General features: G+C 37.4%; 1 protein-coding gene across 1 annotated transcript; it reads right to left on the bottom strand.

Annotated features, from left to right (window-relative positions):
- Positions 1-2,842: 2,842 nt before the first annotated feature.
- On the bottom strand, positions 2,843-11,133 carry si:ch73-234b20.5. The gene is made up of 3 exons (NM_001293183.1): positions 10,921-11,133; positions 6,862-7,026; positions 2,843-3,333 (listed from the first exon to the last, which is right to left on the bottom strand). Exons 1-3 carry the CDS (start codon positions 10,921-10,923, stop codon positions 3,196-3,198), a joined length of 306 nt encoding a protein of 101 aa, NP_001280112.1. The 5' UTR covers positions 10,924-11,133; the 3' UTR covers positions 2,843-3,195.
- Between the last annotated feature and the right edge of the window lie 7,569 nt (positions 11,134-18,702).

The following is an 18,702-nucleotide window of genomic DNA, read 5'->3' as shown; positions in this document are numbered from 1 at the left end:
ATGTCGATGTTGTTTTAAAATCAAGGTGTCCAATAGGAATAGTTCATCCACAAGTGAGTAGTTTTTCTAAAGTAAAATATTAAAGAAAATGACTTTCGTCTATTTTCAGTATAATAATATGAAGAGCTTTGACTGAAAGGAGGGTTTATTAATTTATTGCGTAGGCCGTCTTATATTCATTTCTCATTGCAGTATTTCGCTACAGTCATGTAAACCATTGAAAACAAATGCAACTAAATAAAGTCTATAAACCTTAAGCCTGGTGTTTCTTGACAAATGATTCACCTCGATGTATAAGGACATAAGAAAACGGCAAAAATGCAAATCGATTTGATGTCAGTTGACCACTGTGATATCAAATTAGCATTTAACATTGGTGTCAGCCACAAATCAAATTTTTTGGACTGTCCTGTTATCAGTTTGTGATCTGTTTTCTGGTTGACGCCAATGATAGATGTCTAATTGATGTCATTTTTTCGTTAGGGAAGTTTACCTTACATTATAGCAATACAAAATCAGTGTAAAGCTGCGGTCACACTGGACTTTTCTCCACATAGACTTCCATTCATACGCACGTGAATGCGTCAAACCGGAAATGCAAGCTCGTTTATCAAGTTTCGCAGATTGTTGCGTTGGAAAGTTCAAGCTTAGTAACGTCTGACCTGCGAAAGCGCATCACATGACTGCATGAGACCAATCATAGATCAAAACATGACCTATCTGGACAGGAATTTAAAATATGGACCAATCACTTGCTTTTAAATGTCTAATCATCTTGTTTAATCCCGCCCCTTTTTGCAGTGCCGTACCACAGAATTTCACAAGCTCAAACTTTAGTATGACTGCAGCTTAAGCCTGGAAGTGAGGCTCACAGATGAATAAAACTGTTCTTTAAATATGTATTGTGTGGTTATTTTTGTGGTCAAAAGAGCGTCAATGTGTGGATGTCAAATAGATGTCAGGGTTTGATCAAATCGATTTGGTTTTTTGATGTCGATGTTGTTTTAAAATCAAGGTGTCCAATAGGAATAGTTCATCCACTAGTGAGTAGTTTTTCTAAAGTAAAATATTAAAGAAAATGACTTTCGTCTATTTTCAGTATAATAATATGAAGAGCTTTGACTGAAAGGAGGGTTTATTAATTTATTGCGTAGGCCGTCTAATATTCATTTTACATTTTAGTAATTCGCTACAGTCATGTCAACCATTGAAAACAAATGCAACTAAATAAAGTCTATGAACCTTAAGCCTGGTGTTTCTTGACAAATGATTCACCTCGATGTATAACGACATAAAAAAACGCCAAAAATGCAAATCGATTTGATGTCAGTTGACTACCTTGATATCAAATTAGCATTTACATTGATGTCAGCCACAAATCAAATTTTTTGGACTGTCCTGTAATCAATTTGTGATCGGTTTTCTGGTTAACGCCAATAATAAGTGTCTAATTGATATGATTTTTACGTTAGGGAAGTTTACGTTACATTATAGCAATATGAAATCAGTGTAAAGCTGCGGTCACACTGGACTTTTTTCCACATAGACTTCCATTCATACGAATGCGTTAGATCGGAAACGCAAGCTTGTGCCTCAAGTTTCGCAAATCGCTGCAATGGAAAGTTCAAGCTTGGTGAAGTCTGACCTGTGAAAGCGCATCACATGACTGCGTGAGACCAATCAAAGATCAAAACATGACCTATCTGGACAGGAATTTAAAATATGGACCAATCACTCGCTTTTTAAATGTCTAATCATCTTGTTTAATCCCGCCCCTTTTCGCAGCACCGTACGACAGAATTTCACAAGCTCAAGCTTAAGTCTGGAAGTAAAGCATTCAGATGAATAAAACTGTTCTTTGAAAATGTATTGTGTGGTTATTTTAGTGGTCAAAAGAGCGTCAATGTGTGGATGTCAAATGGATGTGAGGGTTTGATCAAATCGATTTAGTTTTGACATTGAGGTGTCCAATAGGAATAGTTAATCCACAAGTGAGTAGTTTTGCTTTAGTAAAATATTAGAGAAAATGATTTTCGTCTATTTTTAGTATAATAATATGAAGAGCTTTGACTGAAATAAGGGTTTTCAATATGTTTATAGTAAGTATGATCGAATATATTGCTTTCAGTGTGAACTCCATTTTAGGTGATCTGTTCCTTTAAATGTGTATCATACATTTCCCTTTACAATATACATACATGCCAATCAGTACCTCCAGTATAGAACATTATATCTATTATAGGTCATACATCCTCTTGACAAAGACATCACAAGGATTTGACTTTAAAGGGGGTAGCACAATCGCCTCACAGCAAAAAGGTCGCCGATTCGAGCCCCAGCTTGGTCAGTTAGCATTTCTATGTGGAGTTTGCATGTTCTCCCCGTGTTGGCATGGGTTTCCTCCGGGTGCTCCAGTTTCCCCACAAGTCCAGAGACATGTGGTATAGGTTGCTAAATTGTCAGTAATGTGTGTGTAAATAAGTGTGTATAGATGTTTCTCAGTGAAGAGTTGCAGCTGGAAGGGCATACACTGCATAAAACATATGCTGGATAAGTTGGCAGTTCATTCCGCTGTGGCGATCCTAGATTAATAAAAGGACTAAGCCAGAAAGAAAATGAATTTTGATCTGTAAAGTGGTCAAAATCTGCCTGGAACTACCTTAGCTGTGATTCCTTAGTAATAACACACCGATTAGAATCAATCAATAGTCTTGTAGTACAAGTTTGAAACTATCAAAATATATCTTCATGAATAGGAAAACACTGAACTATAGGTTAAGGAATAGAAAAACATAGTCAAAAAGGTAAACTACAGCTTATCAAGAAACAGATGAAAGCAGAATCAGTAGTCGTTCTGCATATTTTTATTATAATTTGAGCATAATCACGTTTAACGTATAACATTTGTCGCATTTCATACATACAAGTTGCACATTTCAAGCTCAATTACGCAATATCTTTAGAAAGATATGATTTTTGGAAACTATTGTGTACAAGGCCTAACATATTCACACAATATTTGAATAGAATCTGACAGGGAATATCAATACAACAAACTAATATGCAATTTATCTACACATAAATCTACCCGGACCAAACGTTACATTCTTAGTCTTAAAAAAAAAGCTGTTCATTTTTAGTGTGTGTGTGTGTACTTGTGCTTTATGAATACAAATGAATTGAAATGGATGGTTTTTACTTTACTTGCGTGGCTAACACAATGATTAACACAATGATGGCAACGACAACCACTCCAATTATAATCATCATCTTGGTGTTTCTCCACCACATCTTTCTGGCAACATGCGTGGACGTTCTTTGAAATGAGTCCGCCTAGGGCAGATAATTACAGAAATAATTAATAAAAATAATAAAATAAATACATAGACACAATGCTAACATTTTTGTATCTATACACAAACACAAAGGATTTGAAATGAAATGAGCATGTGCTTTAACTGCAGATTGTCAGCTTTAAATTGAGGGTATTTACATCCAAATCAGGTGAACGGTGTAGGAACTACAACAGTTTGCATATGTGCCTCCCACTTGTTAAGGGTCCAAAAGTAATTGGACAATTGGCTTCTAAGCTGTTCAATGGCCAGGTGTGTGTTATTCCAACATTATCCCAATTACAATTAGTGAGCAGATAAAAGGTCCAGAGGTCATTTCCAGTGTGCTATTTGCCTTTGGAATCTGTTACTGTCAACTTTCAACATGAAATTTATAGAGCTGTCACAATAAGTCAAGCAAGCCATTGTTAGGCTTTTTTTGAAAAAAACAAAACAAACCAGAGAGAGCAGAAACATCAGATGTGGCCAAAACAACTGTCTGGAACATTCTTAAAAATAAGGAACGCACCAGTGAGCTCAGCAACACCAAAAGACCCGGAAGACCACAGAAACAACTGGTGGATGACCAACAAATTCTTTCTCTGGTAAAGAAAACACCCCTTCACAACAGTTGGCCAGATCAAAACACTCTCCAGGAGGTAGGTGTAAGTGTGTCAGAGTCAGCAATCAAGAGAAGACTACACCAGAGTGAATACAGAGGGTTCACCACAAGATGTAAACCATTGGTGAGCCTCAAAAACAGGAAGGCCAGATTAGAGTTCTAAAACAGCCTTCACAGTGCTGGGACAACGTCCTATGGACAGATGAGATCAAGATTAACTTGTACCAGAGTGATGGGAAGAGAAGAGTATGGAGATGGAAGGGAACTGCTCATGATTCTAAGCCAGGCATGTCCAAACTCAGTCCTGGAGGGTCGGTGTCCTGGAAAGTTTAGTTCCAACCCCAATCAGACACACCTGGGCTAGCTAATCAAGCTCTAACTAGGCATTCTAGAAACATCCTTGCAGGTGTGTTGAGGCAAGTTGGAGCTAAAATCTGCAGGACACCGGCCCTCCAGGACCGAGCCTGGACACCCTTGTTCTAAGCAGTGAAGCATGGTGGTTGTAGTGACATGTCCTGGGCATGTTTGGCTGTCAATGGATTTGGATCTCTTGTATTGATTGATGATGTGACTGCTGACAAAATCAGCAGAAAGAATTCTGAAGTGTTTCAGGCAATATTTTCTGGTCATATGCAGCCAAATGCTTCAGAATTCATTAGACGTGCTTCACAGTGCAGATGGAGAATGACCCAAAGCATACTGCAAAAGCAACCAAAGATTTTTTTTGAAGGGAAAGAAAAGGAATGCTATGTAATGGCCAGGTCAATCACCAGACCTGAATCCGATTGAGCTTGTATTCAACTTACTGAAGACAACACTGAAAGGAAAATGCCCCAAGAACAAGCAGGAACTGAAGACGGTTGCTGTAGAGGCCTGGCAGAGCACCATCAGGAATGAAACCCAGCGTCTGGTGATGCCTATGTGTTCCAGGCTGTTATTGACTGCAAAGGATTTGCAACCAAGTATTAAAAAGTAAAAGTTTGGTTTACGATTATTATTCTGTCCAATTACTTTTGGACCCTTAACAAGTGGGAGGCACATTTGAAAACTCTAGTAATTCCTACAATGTTCACCTGATTTGGATGTAAATACCCTTAAATTAAAGCTGACAGTCTGCAGTTTCATTTCAAATCCATTGTGTTGGTGTATAGAGCCAACAATGGTAGAATTGTGTTGATGTCCCAATATTTATGGACCTAACTGTATATCCCTGCAAGCATTTTTTGTTTTTAAAAGATCCCACATAGCAAAATATCTCTGGCCCACACAATCAGGTTTTGCTTGGCCCACATGTCGCAGTGAATTACGGTACATGACAGGACCAAATCTGGCTTCCAGACAAGGGCCAAACATGGGCCATATCTAGGCCAAGTCTCAGCCAAGTTAATAACTCATAACTTGGCCTGAACTGGACCAGATAGGTTGGTGTGTAACAATTGCAATAAAATTAATAAACCCATGAAGCGTTGCTCTTTAGGCACACAATGGGCACGCTTTTTCTCAGAGTGACCTGATTGGTAGATTGTTTTTCTTTACTCAAAGATTATTTCAATGTATTTTAAATGTGGGTCAAGACTGGCCAAACTAACATGGCCCGCATATTAATGTTTAATCTGGCCCAAATATTACAAGTTTCATCTGGCCCAAATCTTGTGCGCTGCCTTAAAGACGGTGTCACTTCTGCCAAACCCAGGCCATGTTTGGCCCACATGCTGTATGCCAGTGCCGGATGAATGCCTGCTGCGCCAGCTTTATGCCAAATCCGGGCCAGAATTCTTTGCTACTAGGGATGTCTAATAGATGTCTAATAGACGTCTAAACATAGTCGTCTTGGCTAAAACAAGGCTAAATTTGGGATGTCAGTAAAAATCTAATAGATGTCTAAGATGAGGCCAAAACTAGACTAGTCATCAAGTAAACAGAAATGAATGACTACACAAATAAAGTCTGTCTAATTTGACGACTGGTCTAGTTTTGGACTATTCTTAAATGTCTGTAAGATTTTCACTGACAGCCCAAATTTAGCCATGTTTTAGCCAATCTGTCTATGTTTAGATGTCTATTAGATGTAAATTAAACACAAAAGTGTTTGCTGGGTATGTTTTGTGGAACTAGTACCATCATTTAAAGGAAGAATTCACCCAGAAATTAAACTTAACTCACTATTTACTCACAAGTGGTTAGGAAACCTGTATGAGTTTCTTTCTTCTGTTGAACACAAAACAGTATTTTTAAAGAAAGCTAATAACTTGTAACCATTTGGAAGTCGATGGTTACATTAATTTCATAGTGAAGTTTAATTTTTAAACTAATTTCGAGAGGAGCATGTGCTCATAATTGACCCAGCTGGTCCACATTAGCTAATCATGATCCTCCAATCAAAGGATCCCAAGTCCACAGCAAGAAAACCAATGGTGTTGGGTCCTCGCAGAGCCATCTGGTATTTCTGTGTGGAGTTTGCATGTTCTCCCCGTGTCCGCGTGGGTTTCTAACGGGCTCCCTGGTTTCCTCCCACCATCCAAATGTGCTGTATATTATTGATTAAAATAAGCCTAAAACCTTTTATAATATCTCACTCTCAGAAAGTTCGCCTTGACCTCAGCCGCGGGGGAGTTTGAGATCGACCTGAGTTCAATCTCCCCTCGCCCTGCAAAAGGGAGGGGGGAGCCCTGGGCTCGAGGATCCCTTGAGCTCTGGGCTCTCTCCCGGGACACCATGCCAAACAAGCTATGTATAAATCATGAGCTAAGTGTGAACTCTTGAAACATGTGTTCAACAGAAACTCAAACAGGTTTGGAACAAGTAAATGACAGAATTTTCATTTTTGGGTGCTCTATCCCTTTCATTGTTCTTATAAGATCACCATTATCAATACATTTAATAAGCTGGTGTCATTATAGCTCGTACCGTTGCTTGTAGATCATCTGTTTTGCCGATCAGGTCATCTAATCTCTCTCCTCTCTCCAACACTTTGTTGATGTTGTCTTTGAGAATCACTTTAACATCATTGACTTGATCCTGGACTTGGTTGAGTTTGCTAGGAGGAGCTGCTGATTCAGTGTTGTAGTCGGCCTACATGACGAAGAGAAAATGAATAGTGAGTAAGCTAACAAAACACTGAAGTTTACAATAAATTCAGGAATGAACCTAGGCTGGAAAGAAACTACCCCTAGGATTTTGTTAGGTTTATTTCGCAGGCTTGTTCTTCAACAAACACAATGTTTTTGATTTAAACCTAAAGATTTGTCGGTAAAATGTAATAGTACACCCCTAGAGGTCTCCCAGTGCTGTACGTTTTCCATGGCTGTATCCAAAATTGCTATATTTTGCATAAAATAGGACACTATTTCAGGGTGCAGCGATTTGTAGAGGTGTTTGCTCATTCCTATGCCCTGATCCCTTAGAATAGTCCCTTAGTGTTTGACACCTTACACCTTCCCTGTTCAAAGGATAATGGGGCTTAAAGTGTCCTTCAGTTGTATCCTTCTTTCCAAAGGGCCCTTCGAAGTGCAATTTGGTTTGGAATGACACTTCAATATGGCAACCAAGGTTTTCTGCCTGAAGTGCCCTTTGGAGAGCAATACATGCTGTTTGTAACACGTTGTAAAGGGGACACTCTGAAGTGCACTAAATCAATCTGTCACAATCACCAGCGAGTCAGCCTGTGCAGATCGCTGGCAAACACACAGATCACATAGGACTACAAATCTGTTGGCAAATGGACTACAAGAACCTGTCATGCACCACACACACACAACCGGTTTCTGATCCTGACTGATTTGAAACACACAGCTGATGCTGCTCAAGTACTGATTACACACACACATATATATATACGGTTCACTTTGAGACACTCATTGCGGAGTCCTGTATTTCGTATAGTGAACATGACACCGCTTTTCCCTTGCCTAGTCTTGCCGTGTACCGGTCTATGCTTTGTTTAGTTTGTTTATTCCTATATGCTGCCTGCCTTTTGACCATCTGCCTGTTTACTGGATTGCCCATATCTATCTGTTTGCTTCTGTGTTGACTGTTGCTTGCCTGACCATTCCATTTAATAAACCTTATGTTTGGATCTCTGTTGTCAGCGTCTACTTTACGCAACACAATCCCACAATGAATTGCAAAAAACGTGTCTACATCCCATGTACACTCAATAGCTCCTAGACAATATCCAAATCCTACCGGCCAATAGTTTTAACTTCATTTATAATGACATGCTTTGTAAGGCTGGTTAATAATCATATCACCTCCATCCTGCCCACTTGACTTGACCCATTTCAGTTTGCCTATCAGCCAAACAGGTCTACTGATGATGCTATATCCACTGCACTGCATCTGAGCCTTGAACACTTGGAGGGTAGAAACACATCAGTACGGATGCTGTTTGTTGAATTTAGCTCTGCTTTTAATATTTTTCCTCAGTACCTGGTCAATAAATTGGCATCTTTAGGTCAGAACACACCACTTAGGTACTGGATTCTTGACTTTTTGACAAGTAGACCACAGTTTGTACGAGCAGAGGGTATTTCATCATCTACCACTCTGCTGAACACAGGCTCCCCTCAGGGGTGTGTCATGAGTCCACTGCTATACACTCTGATGATCCATGATTGTTGTGCGAAACATAGCACTAATCACATCATTAAATATGCTGATGATACCACAATAGTGGGTCTCTCTCTCTCTCTCTCTCACACACACACACACACAGCATCAAACAAGCTAAACGCAGCATTACGCTGTCTCAACTGACTCTTAAAGGGAATGGGAGATGAGACTCTGATTGGTTTATTCTCAAAACACAGCCATAACTCATTAAGAGAATAAGCACAACCCTGTTAGACCATGCGTGGCCGCACAGAGCATGTTTTTCTCTCCTTAAAATAGCAAGTGGATTCGGACACGCCCTTAATGCTTTTGCGCTTTAGACTTTGGGCCTGGATCGTTAAAATAGAGCCCAAAATGTTAAAGGGATACTTCACACAATAATTAATTAACTTACTCACCATTATTCACCATATTTCGTTTTTCTGTTTAACATAAAAAAACTATATTGACTGTTAATTTCCATAGTTAGATAAAGAAATATCATGGAAGTCAATAGTTACAAGGTTCCAACATTTTTCAAAATAACTTATTTTTTTGTGTTCAAACTGATAATCAAGACTCAAACAAGTTTGTGACAGGTGAATAGTAATGATAGAATTTTCGGTTTTGGGTGAACTAGTTGTGTGTGTCAGGCAGTTTTAGTAGAGTGAACAAAGTTGATATCAGTATATAAACTAAAAAACTAGATAGCTAGACAGACGGACGGATGGATGGATAGATAGATACATAGACAGACAGACAGACAGACAGACAGACAGTAGGGCTGCACAATATATCGTTTCAGCATCGATATCGCAATGTGTGCATCCACAATAGTCCCATCTCACGCTCTTCAATGTTGAGTTGAAATTATAGTTGATTATAATCAATGCAGAGTTAAATTATAATTGAGTAAAGTTTATCCTCTGCATGCGTTTACAGACAGTTCACCCAAAAATAAAACTTTATTCACTATTTTCAGAAGTTTATGAGTTTTTTTATGTTGAACACAAGAAGAAGATATTTTAATAATTCACAAATGTTTGAAACAAGTGAAGGGTGAGTAAATAGTGAGTACTTTTTCATTTTTGGGTGAACTATCCCTTTAAGGCCTGTTATTGGGTGAACATTTCAGAGTTTAAAACATTTAGCCACACAAAATTTTATTGTTTGTAACTTTAATAAAGATTTTATTATATATAATAAAGACTATGCAGTGTTGATTGTTCAATTATCGGTACCTGAATACTGTGAGACTCTCCAGAAAACTATAATTCACTTTTATCTTTGCTATAATTTATTTATCTATGCTTGTATGTTATTTGTTATATATTATTCGAGATCCAATCCCCTACAACATCTTCTCAATCAATCTAAAATGAACGATTCTTTGCGAATAAAGCTGAATTCACATCGCAATATACAGTTGAAGTCAGAATTATTAGCCCCCTTCGAATTTTTTTCTTCTTTTTAAAATATTTTCCTTATGATGTTTAACAAAGCAAGGAAATTTTCACAGTGTGTCTGATAATATTTTTTCTTCTAGAAAAATTCTTATTGTTTTGTTTCGGCTAGAATAAAAGCAGTTTTTAATATTTTAAATGCCATTTTAGGGACAAAATTTTTAGCCCCTTTAAGCTATTGTTTTCTTGATAATCTACAGAACAATCTACTGTTATACAATAACTTGCCTAATTACCCTAACCTGCCTAGTTAACCAAATTAACCTAGTTAAACCTTTAAATGTCACTTTAAGCTGTATAGAAGTGTCTTGAAAAATATCTAGTCAAATATTATTTACTGTCATCATGGCAAAGATAAAATAAATCAGTTATTAGAAATGAGTTATTAAAACTATTTTAATTAACTGGAAAAAAAAATCTTCTTCCAGTTAAACAGAAATTGGGGAAAAAAATAAACAAGCGGTCTAATAATTAGGGGGGACTAATAATTCTGACTTTAACTGTATATAGCAGAAATACAAAATATTGCAAGGTCAGATTTTCCCAATATCATACAGCACTAATAGACAGCATCATATTCTAAAAGTATATATTGAGTTAGATGTTAGTTGTATCTTAACTGACAGTTTTGTATCATCCTGCCCTCATTTCCTCCACTAGTCATCATGAACTTCCTGACTGACTGTCATATTCCGCTGAGTCCAAAGATCTAAATGAAGTCACTCATAACAGATAATGGCATCATATTCAGTTTACCACTATAAAACACTTAAACGTTTAATTTCAGTGTTTTCATATGTGTTAGCTATCTATCGGTAGCACAAACATCCTGTCAACAGGCTGAACAAGCCCTTGAGCAAATAATCATTTAAATAAACATTTAACTAGCAAACCGCTGAGGCTTTCTACTTACCATACTGGTGCTTTTGTAAAAACTCAAATGTCCCACTTCTGGTAGTTTCCGAAAGTTCAGGCTAAGATTGCAACCATTGCTTGAAAGGTATGTTTTCTAGAGGAAGCGTCTCGGTCCCGTGAGCTACAACACAAGTACAAAAGAACAGGATGAAACTTCAGAGAGCTCATTTGCAAACAGAGCTTCCCCTCCCAGACAGTTTGCACATTAACCAGAGCTCAGAGAAAACAACACTTCCTACTGGCTCTCATGTTCAATAACCCAACCCACCTTCAGCTGTGCACAGACCTGCGTGAGTCAGTGTGATCGGCTTATATACACTATATTAGGCTTGAGTAGGTGTGTTATCAAAGTTTGTTTTCATGGTCATTTCAGACATTCCTCTGTGACTTTTCAGCATGTCAGCTAACTCTGCTTGGAGAAAGAGTGAACTTTTAGGTTAGAGTTTGGAAAATATGCAGACATGTACTTGCATGTTACTTATTACACAATGTTTTAACCCTTTCAAGGCAGGAGTTGCAGATTTGCAACAGTTAAATTTAACTACCTTATTACTCTAGGTGCATATTTTATGAGTTTTTTTACTCAGAAGTACCACTGCAGGACTTGGTTGTCCATTTGCAACGAACAGTTTCCCCACTTGCTCACCAGATGACACACACACAAAAAAAGTTTCTTGGAGTACCACATGACAAAGTGACTTGGAAACATGACCAACTCAATGAGGATTTGAGATATTGGATTTGGATCCCATATTGTTTTTGTTGTTGTTCTGCCACTGAAAAGCAATTTGTTACATTGTTTGAAAAGTTGTACATAAAAAATTATTTTTCATATCATATTCAGTCGTCAGTGTCCATAGATGTATACATTAGATGTCGCCTGGCCTATTGTTGTCTATTGGACGGAATGCGACAATAGCGCCGCCATCTTGCTACAGGGTAGCGCTCCTTTGAAATGAATGCGGGACTAAGGTACAGTGGAGGACTGTGGCCATCCAAAGCCAGAGATATACACATATACACATATATCTATGATCGGGAGTTTTCCTGGATGTTAGTATGTAATTTTTATTTTTCTAATTACGAAAATTATAATTTTACATCACTTTTCTACATTGATGGATCAGTGACCGCACGGGCATTCCTGACAAAAAGCTTGTGTTTGTGTGTACAGAAATGTACTATCCACCCTCCCTGTTAAATTTAATCTAATCCGTGTCCTGAAACACAGCTCCTCTCCTGCTTTCACTTCTCATACTGACGGAGGGAGAGATTCGTTTGTGAATGAATCCCCCGAACGACTCTTTCACTAACGTTAGTCGACAATAAAACAAGTTTCTGGCAGCGCAGCATCTCGTTGTCATATTTCTTTTGCATTGTTTGCTGATTTTATTCAACAAATCTAGCAAAAGCCGAGTGTTTAGTGCGAGTTGGAGCTACTTTGCCTTATGGTGAATGCAGTAAGTGACTTTTATCATCAATAACATTACCTGATTAGCACAAAAGTTCAGAACATACAAAAACAGAAAAAAAACCTTAATATTAGCTATGAAATGTTCTGCCTTTGTGCTTTGTTTTCTTTGTTTGCTCGTTACTACACCCGTAGACAGCGCTAAAGTCCCGCATCTTCACGTAATAACACTGTGTTGACTAGGGCGGTTGAATGACATTTGTCCTGGGGGCACTGTACCAATGTGGCGGCGCTATTGACGCATGCTCAGGGTCCCTATGCGATATCTAGTGTATATATCTATGGTCAGTGTCTAATTACCACACTGAGCCAATGTTGCAAATCTGCAACATCCCAGAATGCCTTGCATGTGAAGGTCTCTCTAAAAAAAAGTCAGGATTACGCCATATGATAATTTTCCCCAAATATCAGATTTTTCCTGTTTCTAAAAATTAATTTCAGCCTGAAAGGGTATAAGGGACCATCAAAATAAAGAGCGATTTTACACATTTCTATGGCTGTTTTTGATAGTTTCAAGGTAAAATAGTGGAAACCACTTTTAAAGGGACAGGTCACCCAAAATTGTTAATTCTGCAACCCAGGCTCATTCTGAAATTGTACCTCTATATACATTTCTGGAGAGAGCAAAATACGTCCCAGGAGGTTTATGTTTTTGCAGTTTTTGTTTTCACGAATTCACCAGAGGCTGCTGTGTATGCCTTTTCAGAGCTCGAATTTCTCTGACTGACTGACTGACTGATTGACTGACCCACTCTCCTCCATCCCAACCCATGGTTTCCGCTACATTCATTCTTCCATGGCGGGGCGCCACGCCAAAATTTATCCCGCCATAGCTACATTACAGCTTCTCATTCAAAACATTTAATTTTTTTAAAAGCGGATAATAATCGCACCAAAACGTATTAAAGGGTAAGTGAATTATAATAGCGTAAAATTTTCTGTAACCGTAGTAGTGCTGTGCGTCATTTGTTTACCCTTTAAGGTGACGTGCTGACTGACTGACAGGTGCGTGATGCGTGAGGCCAGCAAACACGACGTAGCTATCAGTTAAGATGAACACAGTTTCCATAAGTATACTTTATAGATAAAGGTCTAGAGCTCTGCATACAATGACTTTATCTTGCTGGAGTTTATAGCCATTTCACTTTACTTCAGGACGCATTAATGCTACTCTGTAGGACTATTGGAGACATTCCTAAATATTCCTAGCAAATCTAATAAATGCTGGAGACATACTCGTTACATAAATGCACTAAATCACACCCAGCAGCGTTTGTTTGAGAGCGCACATGAAGATCTGCGCACTTTTAAAGAGATTTATATTTGAGGTGGCGTGCAAGAAGTTTTGTGCACAAGCAGAGGAAATCGGCGCGCAAGCACAAAGATTCGCATGCTCCTAGGCAATTACATAAATGCGATCCCGACTTCCAATACTGTGCTCACGACATTTGTCATTGAAATAATAACACCACAGGTTGTCGGTAGATCTGTGTAAAAAAAAAAAGGCCTGCCGCCACAGCTGGAAAAAATCCTAGAGGAAACACTGCAACCCAACCAATAGTGTTTTCAAAAGCACTGACTGACCCAACCACCCACTTGCCTAAACTCATTTAACAGTTTTAAAAAAGCAATCTAGAAAAAGAAAAGCCCACACCAGATTTTTAAAATGTTTTCAGATTTTATCACATTCTCACCCTGTTATTTACTTGTTTATTTAAATTTTGGCTTTTGTTTTTGTCTTACCAGCTTTCTGAAACTGTTCTTCACCAGACTCGAACCTTGTCATCGTGGTCAACTCCTCTCTGCGTCTCAAGTCTGGGAATGTACATGGCGAGCCACTGGACAAAGTGGTAACAGCAGAAAATCTGTCCATACAAGCGGTCAGCAGGTAAGCGTTAAAATGAACAGGGTCACAACGCCCTGTATCGTTCGTTTTAAAGACAAAATGCAGCCATATGTACTTCTGGTAACATAAATCGTGGTCTTCTGAAATGTATTTAAGCGAACGTTTTCATAATGAGCCTATGTTGGTCATTATTGCACTAATTATTGATCTAATTCACTGAATATTTCATTATAACCCGATTGACTGTTATGACATTACTAACATAATTTAGCAACTTGCTAGCATGTTTAGTATGTTGCTAGCATGTTTTAGCATTGTGCTTGCATGAATAAGCATTTTTCTGTCACGTGTTAAGTGGGATAATGTACATCCAGCCAGTTTTTCTCAAGAATAAAGCATAACATGATTATTATCCTGCTTATTATATTAGTGTTCAATCACAGCAAAGTATATAGATAGCTGTATAAATATTTAACAGTAAAGATAATTTGAAGAATTACCCTGTGCTAATGCTTTCATCGGTTGTTATCTGAGAATAACATACCATCGAATTATATGATTGACCAATCAGAATAAAGTATTGCAGAGTCATTTAATAATACGATTTAGCACATTGCTAGGATGTGTAGTTTTATTTACATACAAATGAACCCCCTAAAACCATAATTATTACAATTAAAGCATAGTATACCACAAATTAACCAAGTTTTGACTACATTAACCATATTTTATAGTTTTGTCAAAACTGTCATTATGGTAATCAACACCTCCCCCTACGGAAAAAAAATATGTTGTAAACCATAATTTATTATTATTATTAACATTTAACTAATGTATTTTGTAACTAGAAAGCTTTTTAAACCTATTTTCTAGTATGAATTATTTATGAATTCAATCATATTACATAATACAAATATCTTTCTACCTTAGGCCATGGTTATTTTACTTACATTTAATAATGTTTGGACTTATCAAGTTTATTTCTCAAGAAATTAAAGAATTCACTCGCTATTATTTTAATAGCCTGTCTGCTCATTGTAATGTGAAAGACACTAACATGACAACAATAAACAAATTCTGTGACTTGTAGCTGGAGACGAGTAGCCTACAGTTGGTTTTAATGTATCATAAGCAACTTTTTTATAGATTTATAATCATTGAGGGGACTTTAACCCGAGTAGATGGCTGGAGTTCATTGTTAAATATTAAACAAGTAATAGTGCTGGTCACTAACAACTTCCAGGTTTTTATGCAGGTGACACTAACAATTACTGTACAAATAATGTTGTAGCATGTAAATATTTTGTTGCATGCTAATAAGCTTTTGGTAAGAGTTTAATATTTTGTATTAAATCTGGTAGTTCTTTGTGTTTGAAAACTGTAAAAACTGTAATATTGTAAAAATATTATAACAATTGACAATTGTTTTTCAATTTGAATATATTTTAAAATGTAATTAATTCCTCTGATGCAAAGCAAAATTATTATGAAAAGTCTACACTGTCACTTTTGAACAATTTAACAAACACTAGCTAAATGATGAAAAATAAAGAAACTGATAAAAAAAAAAAATTGTATTAAATATAGCTTTAAAATCTTATTTAAAGATTTATTATTTTTTTATCTTATTTAAGTTTCAACAGGAATTTTTAAAAATGAAAATTGTATTATTCTAAATTTGTATTGTGGCATTTACTTAAAAATATGCACAGTGAAGTCAGAATTATTAGCCCCCCTGTTTATTTTCCCCCAATTTCTGTTTAACGAAGAGACAATTTTCTCAACACTTTTCTAAACATAATAATTTTAATATCTCATCTCTAATAACTGACTTATTTTATCTTTGCCATGATGACAGTAAATAATAATTGACAAGATATTTACACTTCTATACTGCTTAAAGACACATTTAAAGGCTTTAATAGGTTATTTAGGTTAACTAGGCAGGTTAGGGTAATTAGGAAAGTTATTGTATAATGATGGTTTGTTCTGTAGACTATCGGTCAAATTTCAGGTCATGTGTGACATGTAACTTTAAAAAACCATATTAGAAACCAATGAGGGAATCAGTATTTTGCTGATGCTGCAAAAGCACTATACAGTTGAAACCAAAAGTTTACACACACTCTAAAAAAAGGAACATAACAATTTTAAAAAAATGTCTGATGGTAAATCATACTAAACGTTTACTATTTTAGGTCCGTTAGGATTACCTAAAAGATTTACATTTGCTAAATGCCAGAATAATGAGAGAATTTCTTTTTTGAGAATTTTTTATTAATTTTTAGACAGTCAAAAGTTTACACACATTTCCTTGGTATTTTTTAGGTTTAATTTTAACTGTATTTAACTTTGGTCAAATGTTTTAGGTATCCTTCCACAAGCTTCTCACAGTAGTTTGAAGGAATTTTGGCCCATTCCTCCTGACAGAATTGGTGTAACTGAGTCAGATTTGTAGGCTGTCTTGCTCGCACAAGCTTTTTTAACTCTGCCCACAAATTTTCTATAGGATTGAGATCAGGGCTTTGTGATGGCCAATCCAAAACATTCACTCTGTTGTCCTTAAAGCACATTTTAACTAGTTTGGCAGTATGTTTAGGATCATGGTCTGTTTGAAAGACCCATTTGTGGCCAAGTTTTAATTTCCTGGCTGATGTCTTGAGATGTTGCTTCAGTTTTTCTACATAATGTTCTTTTTTCATGATGCCATCTATGCTGTGAAGTGGACCAGTCCCTCCTGCAGCAAAACAGCCCCACAACATGATGCTGCCGCCCCCATACTTCACAGTTGGGATGGTGTTCCTAGCCTTGTAAGCTTGTGTCCTCCAAATGTATCACTGTTTTTTATGGCCAAACAGTTCAATCTAAGTTCCATCAGACCACAGGACATGTCTCTTCCCAGTGTAATTTAGCAATTATAATCTGGCATTTTGGTTGATTCTGGCTTGTTGATTTTTCCTTTTTTGTCACACAAGGAAGCAGTGTGTTTGAGGTTTTCCTTAAAAACTATTTTACAGTTGTGCCTCCAACTAACTCAAATGTTGTCAATCAGAAACTTCCAAAACCTTGTCACCATCATCTGAGCTTCTTCAGAGGCATAATAATCTTATTGTATGTAAACTTGACTTTCAAGAAAAGTTATAACAAATTTTCAAAAATATCTCTCATTATTATGCTATTAAACAAAACAGAAACTTATTTGATAATCTTAATTTACCTAAAAAAGAAAAAGTTTAGTCACATTAACATCTGACTTTTTTTAAATGTTTATGTGCATTTTTATACCGTGTATGTATCTGGTTTCAAATGCATTTATAATTATTATTACTATTAATATTTTGCCACGCAGGCGCTTTTTATGTACATATTTAAGTGATTATACATTATGGGGGCATTTTTTCCTTGTGTTTGCTTTCATTTCTTCCTCAAAGGGGCGCTCGAAGGCTCACAAAGCAGAAACGTCCATTAGGACGTATTTAAAATCTCCAGGAAGTTATCTGTCGTCACAAAGACATGTATCAAATAAAAGTAAAAGTACTTTTAAATCTTGACGATTTAGATGACTAGCACATTGTATACTGATATAAATTCGCTTAAGCAATCTTTATAAAATGATAAAATTCCCGCATGAAACGTAATCACCAACGGCTGTGATTGGTCTAATCTGACCAGCGCTGAGGAAAGTAACAAGAAAATGTGACAACACAGCTAAGGAGCGACTTCTGAACATTGATGAAAATGGTGATTAAATATTACTTTTTTATGTTTGCAAACATTATAAACAAAGTCAGGGAAGATAACCATTAAGTTTTAGAACTGTTCAGTATAATTACCGTGAATGTCTGAAGAATTACCGTTTTGCTTCCTCTAGCGGCTGCTTTACGAAGTGAATAAAGTTGACACGTAAGCCTGATTTATACTTCTGCGTCAAACACCGGCGTATGCTACGGCGCTGACGCATAGCCCTTCGCCGTGGCCATCGCCGTCACTGACGTGCACCTCTCAAAAAATGTAACTACACGTCGCAACGACGCGTAGCATAAGCTCTGTGATTGGTCGGCTTGGTAGCGCTGACGAGTCTGGGCGGGACCGAGAGGCGCGCGAATGGCGCGACGCCGCGCGAGCGATTGTTTACAAGTGTGGAGTCCCGTGAAGAAGCTCCGGATGGAAAATTTTGTTTTGTGTTTACCTCATAGTTAAAGTTGTTGCACGTCCGCCGGTTCCTGCCTCAAAATGAGCGAGTTTGAGCCACTTGTACATCCCGGAAGTGTTCAGGAAATGCAAAAAAGTAGCGAAGAAACTTGACACAGAGGAACATTTACACTTCACTGCCAACTAGCGTTTCGGAAGTGTTAATGCAGACCGGCAGAGACAGCGCGCAGAAGTATAAATGCACAGCCACGCGCGTTGCCTGCGCCGTGGGTTACGCCGGTCACCTGACGCAGAAGTATAAATCAGGCTGT

The sequence above is a fragment of the Danio rerio genome, chromosome 10, assembly GCF_049306965.1.
Source record: "Danio rerio strain Tuebingen ecotype United States chromosome 10, GRCz12tu, whole genome shotgun sequence".
In the NCBI taxonomy this organism is placed as follows: domain Eukaryota; kingdom Metazoa; phylum Chordata; class Actinopteri; order Cypriniformes; family Danionidae; genus Danio; species Danio rerio.
This window is presented reverse-complemented; position numbering and strand designations above follow the sequence as displayed.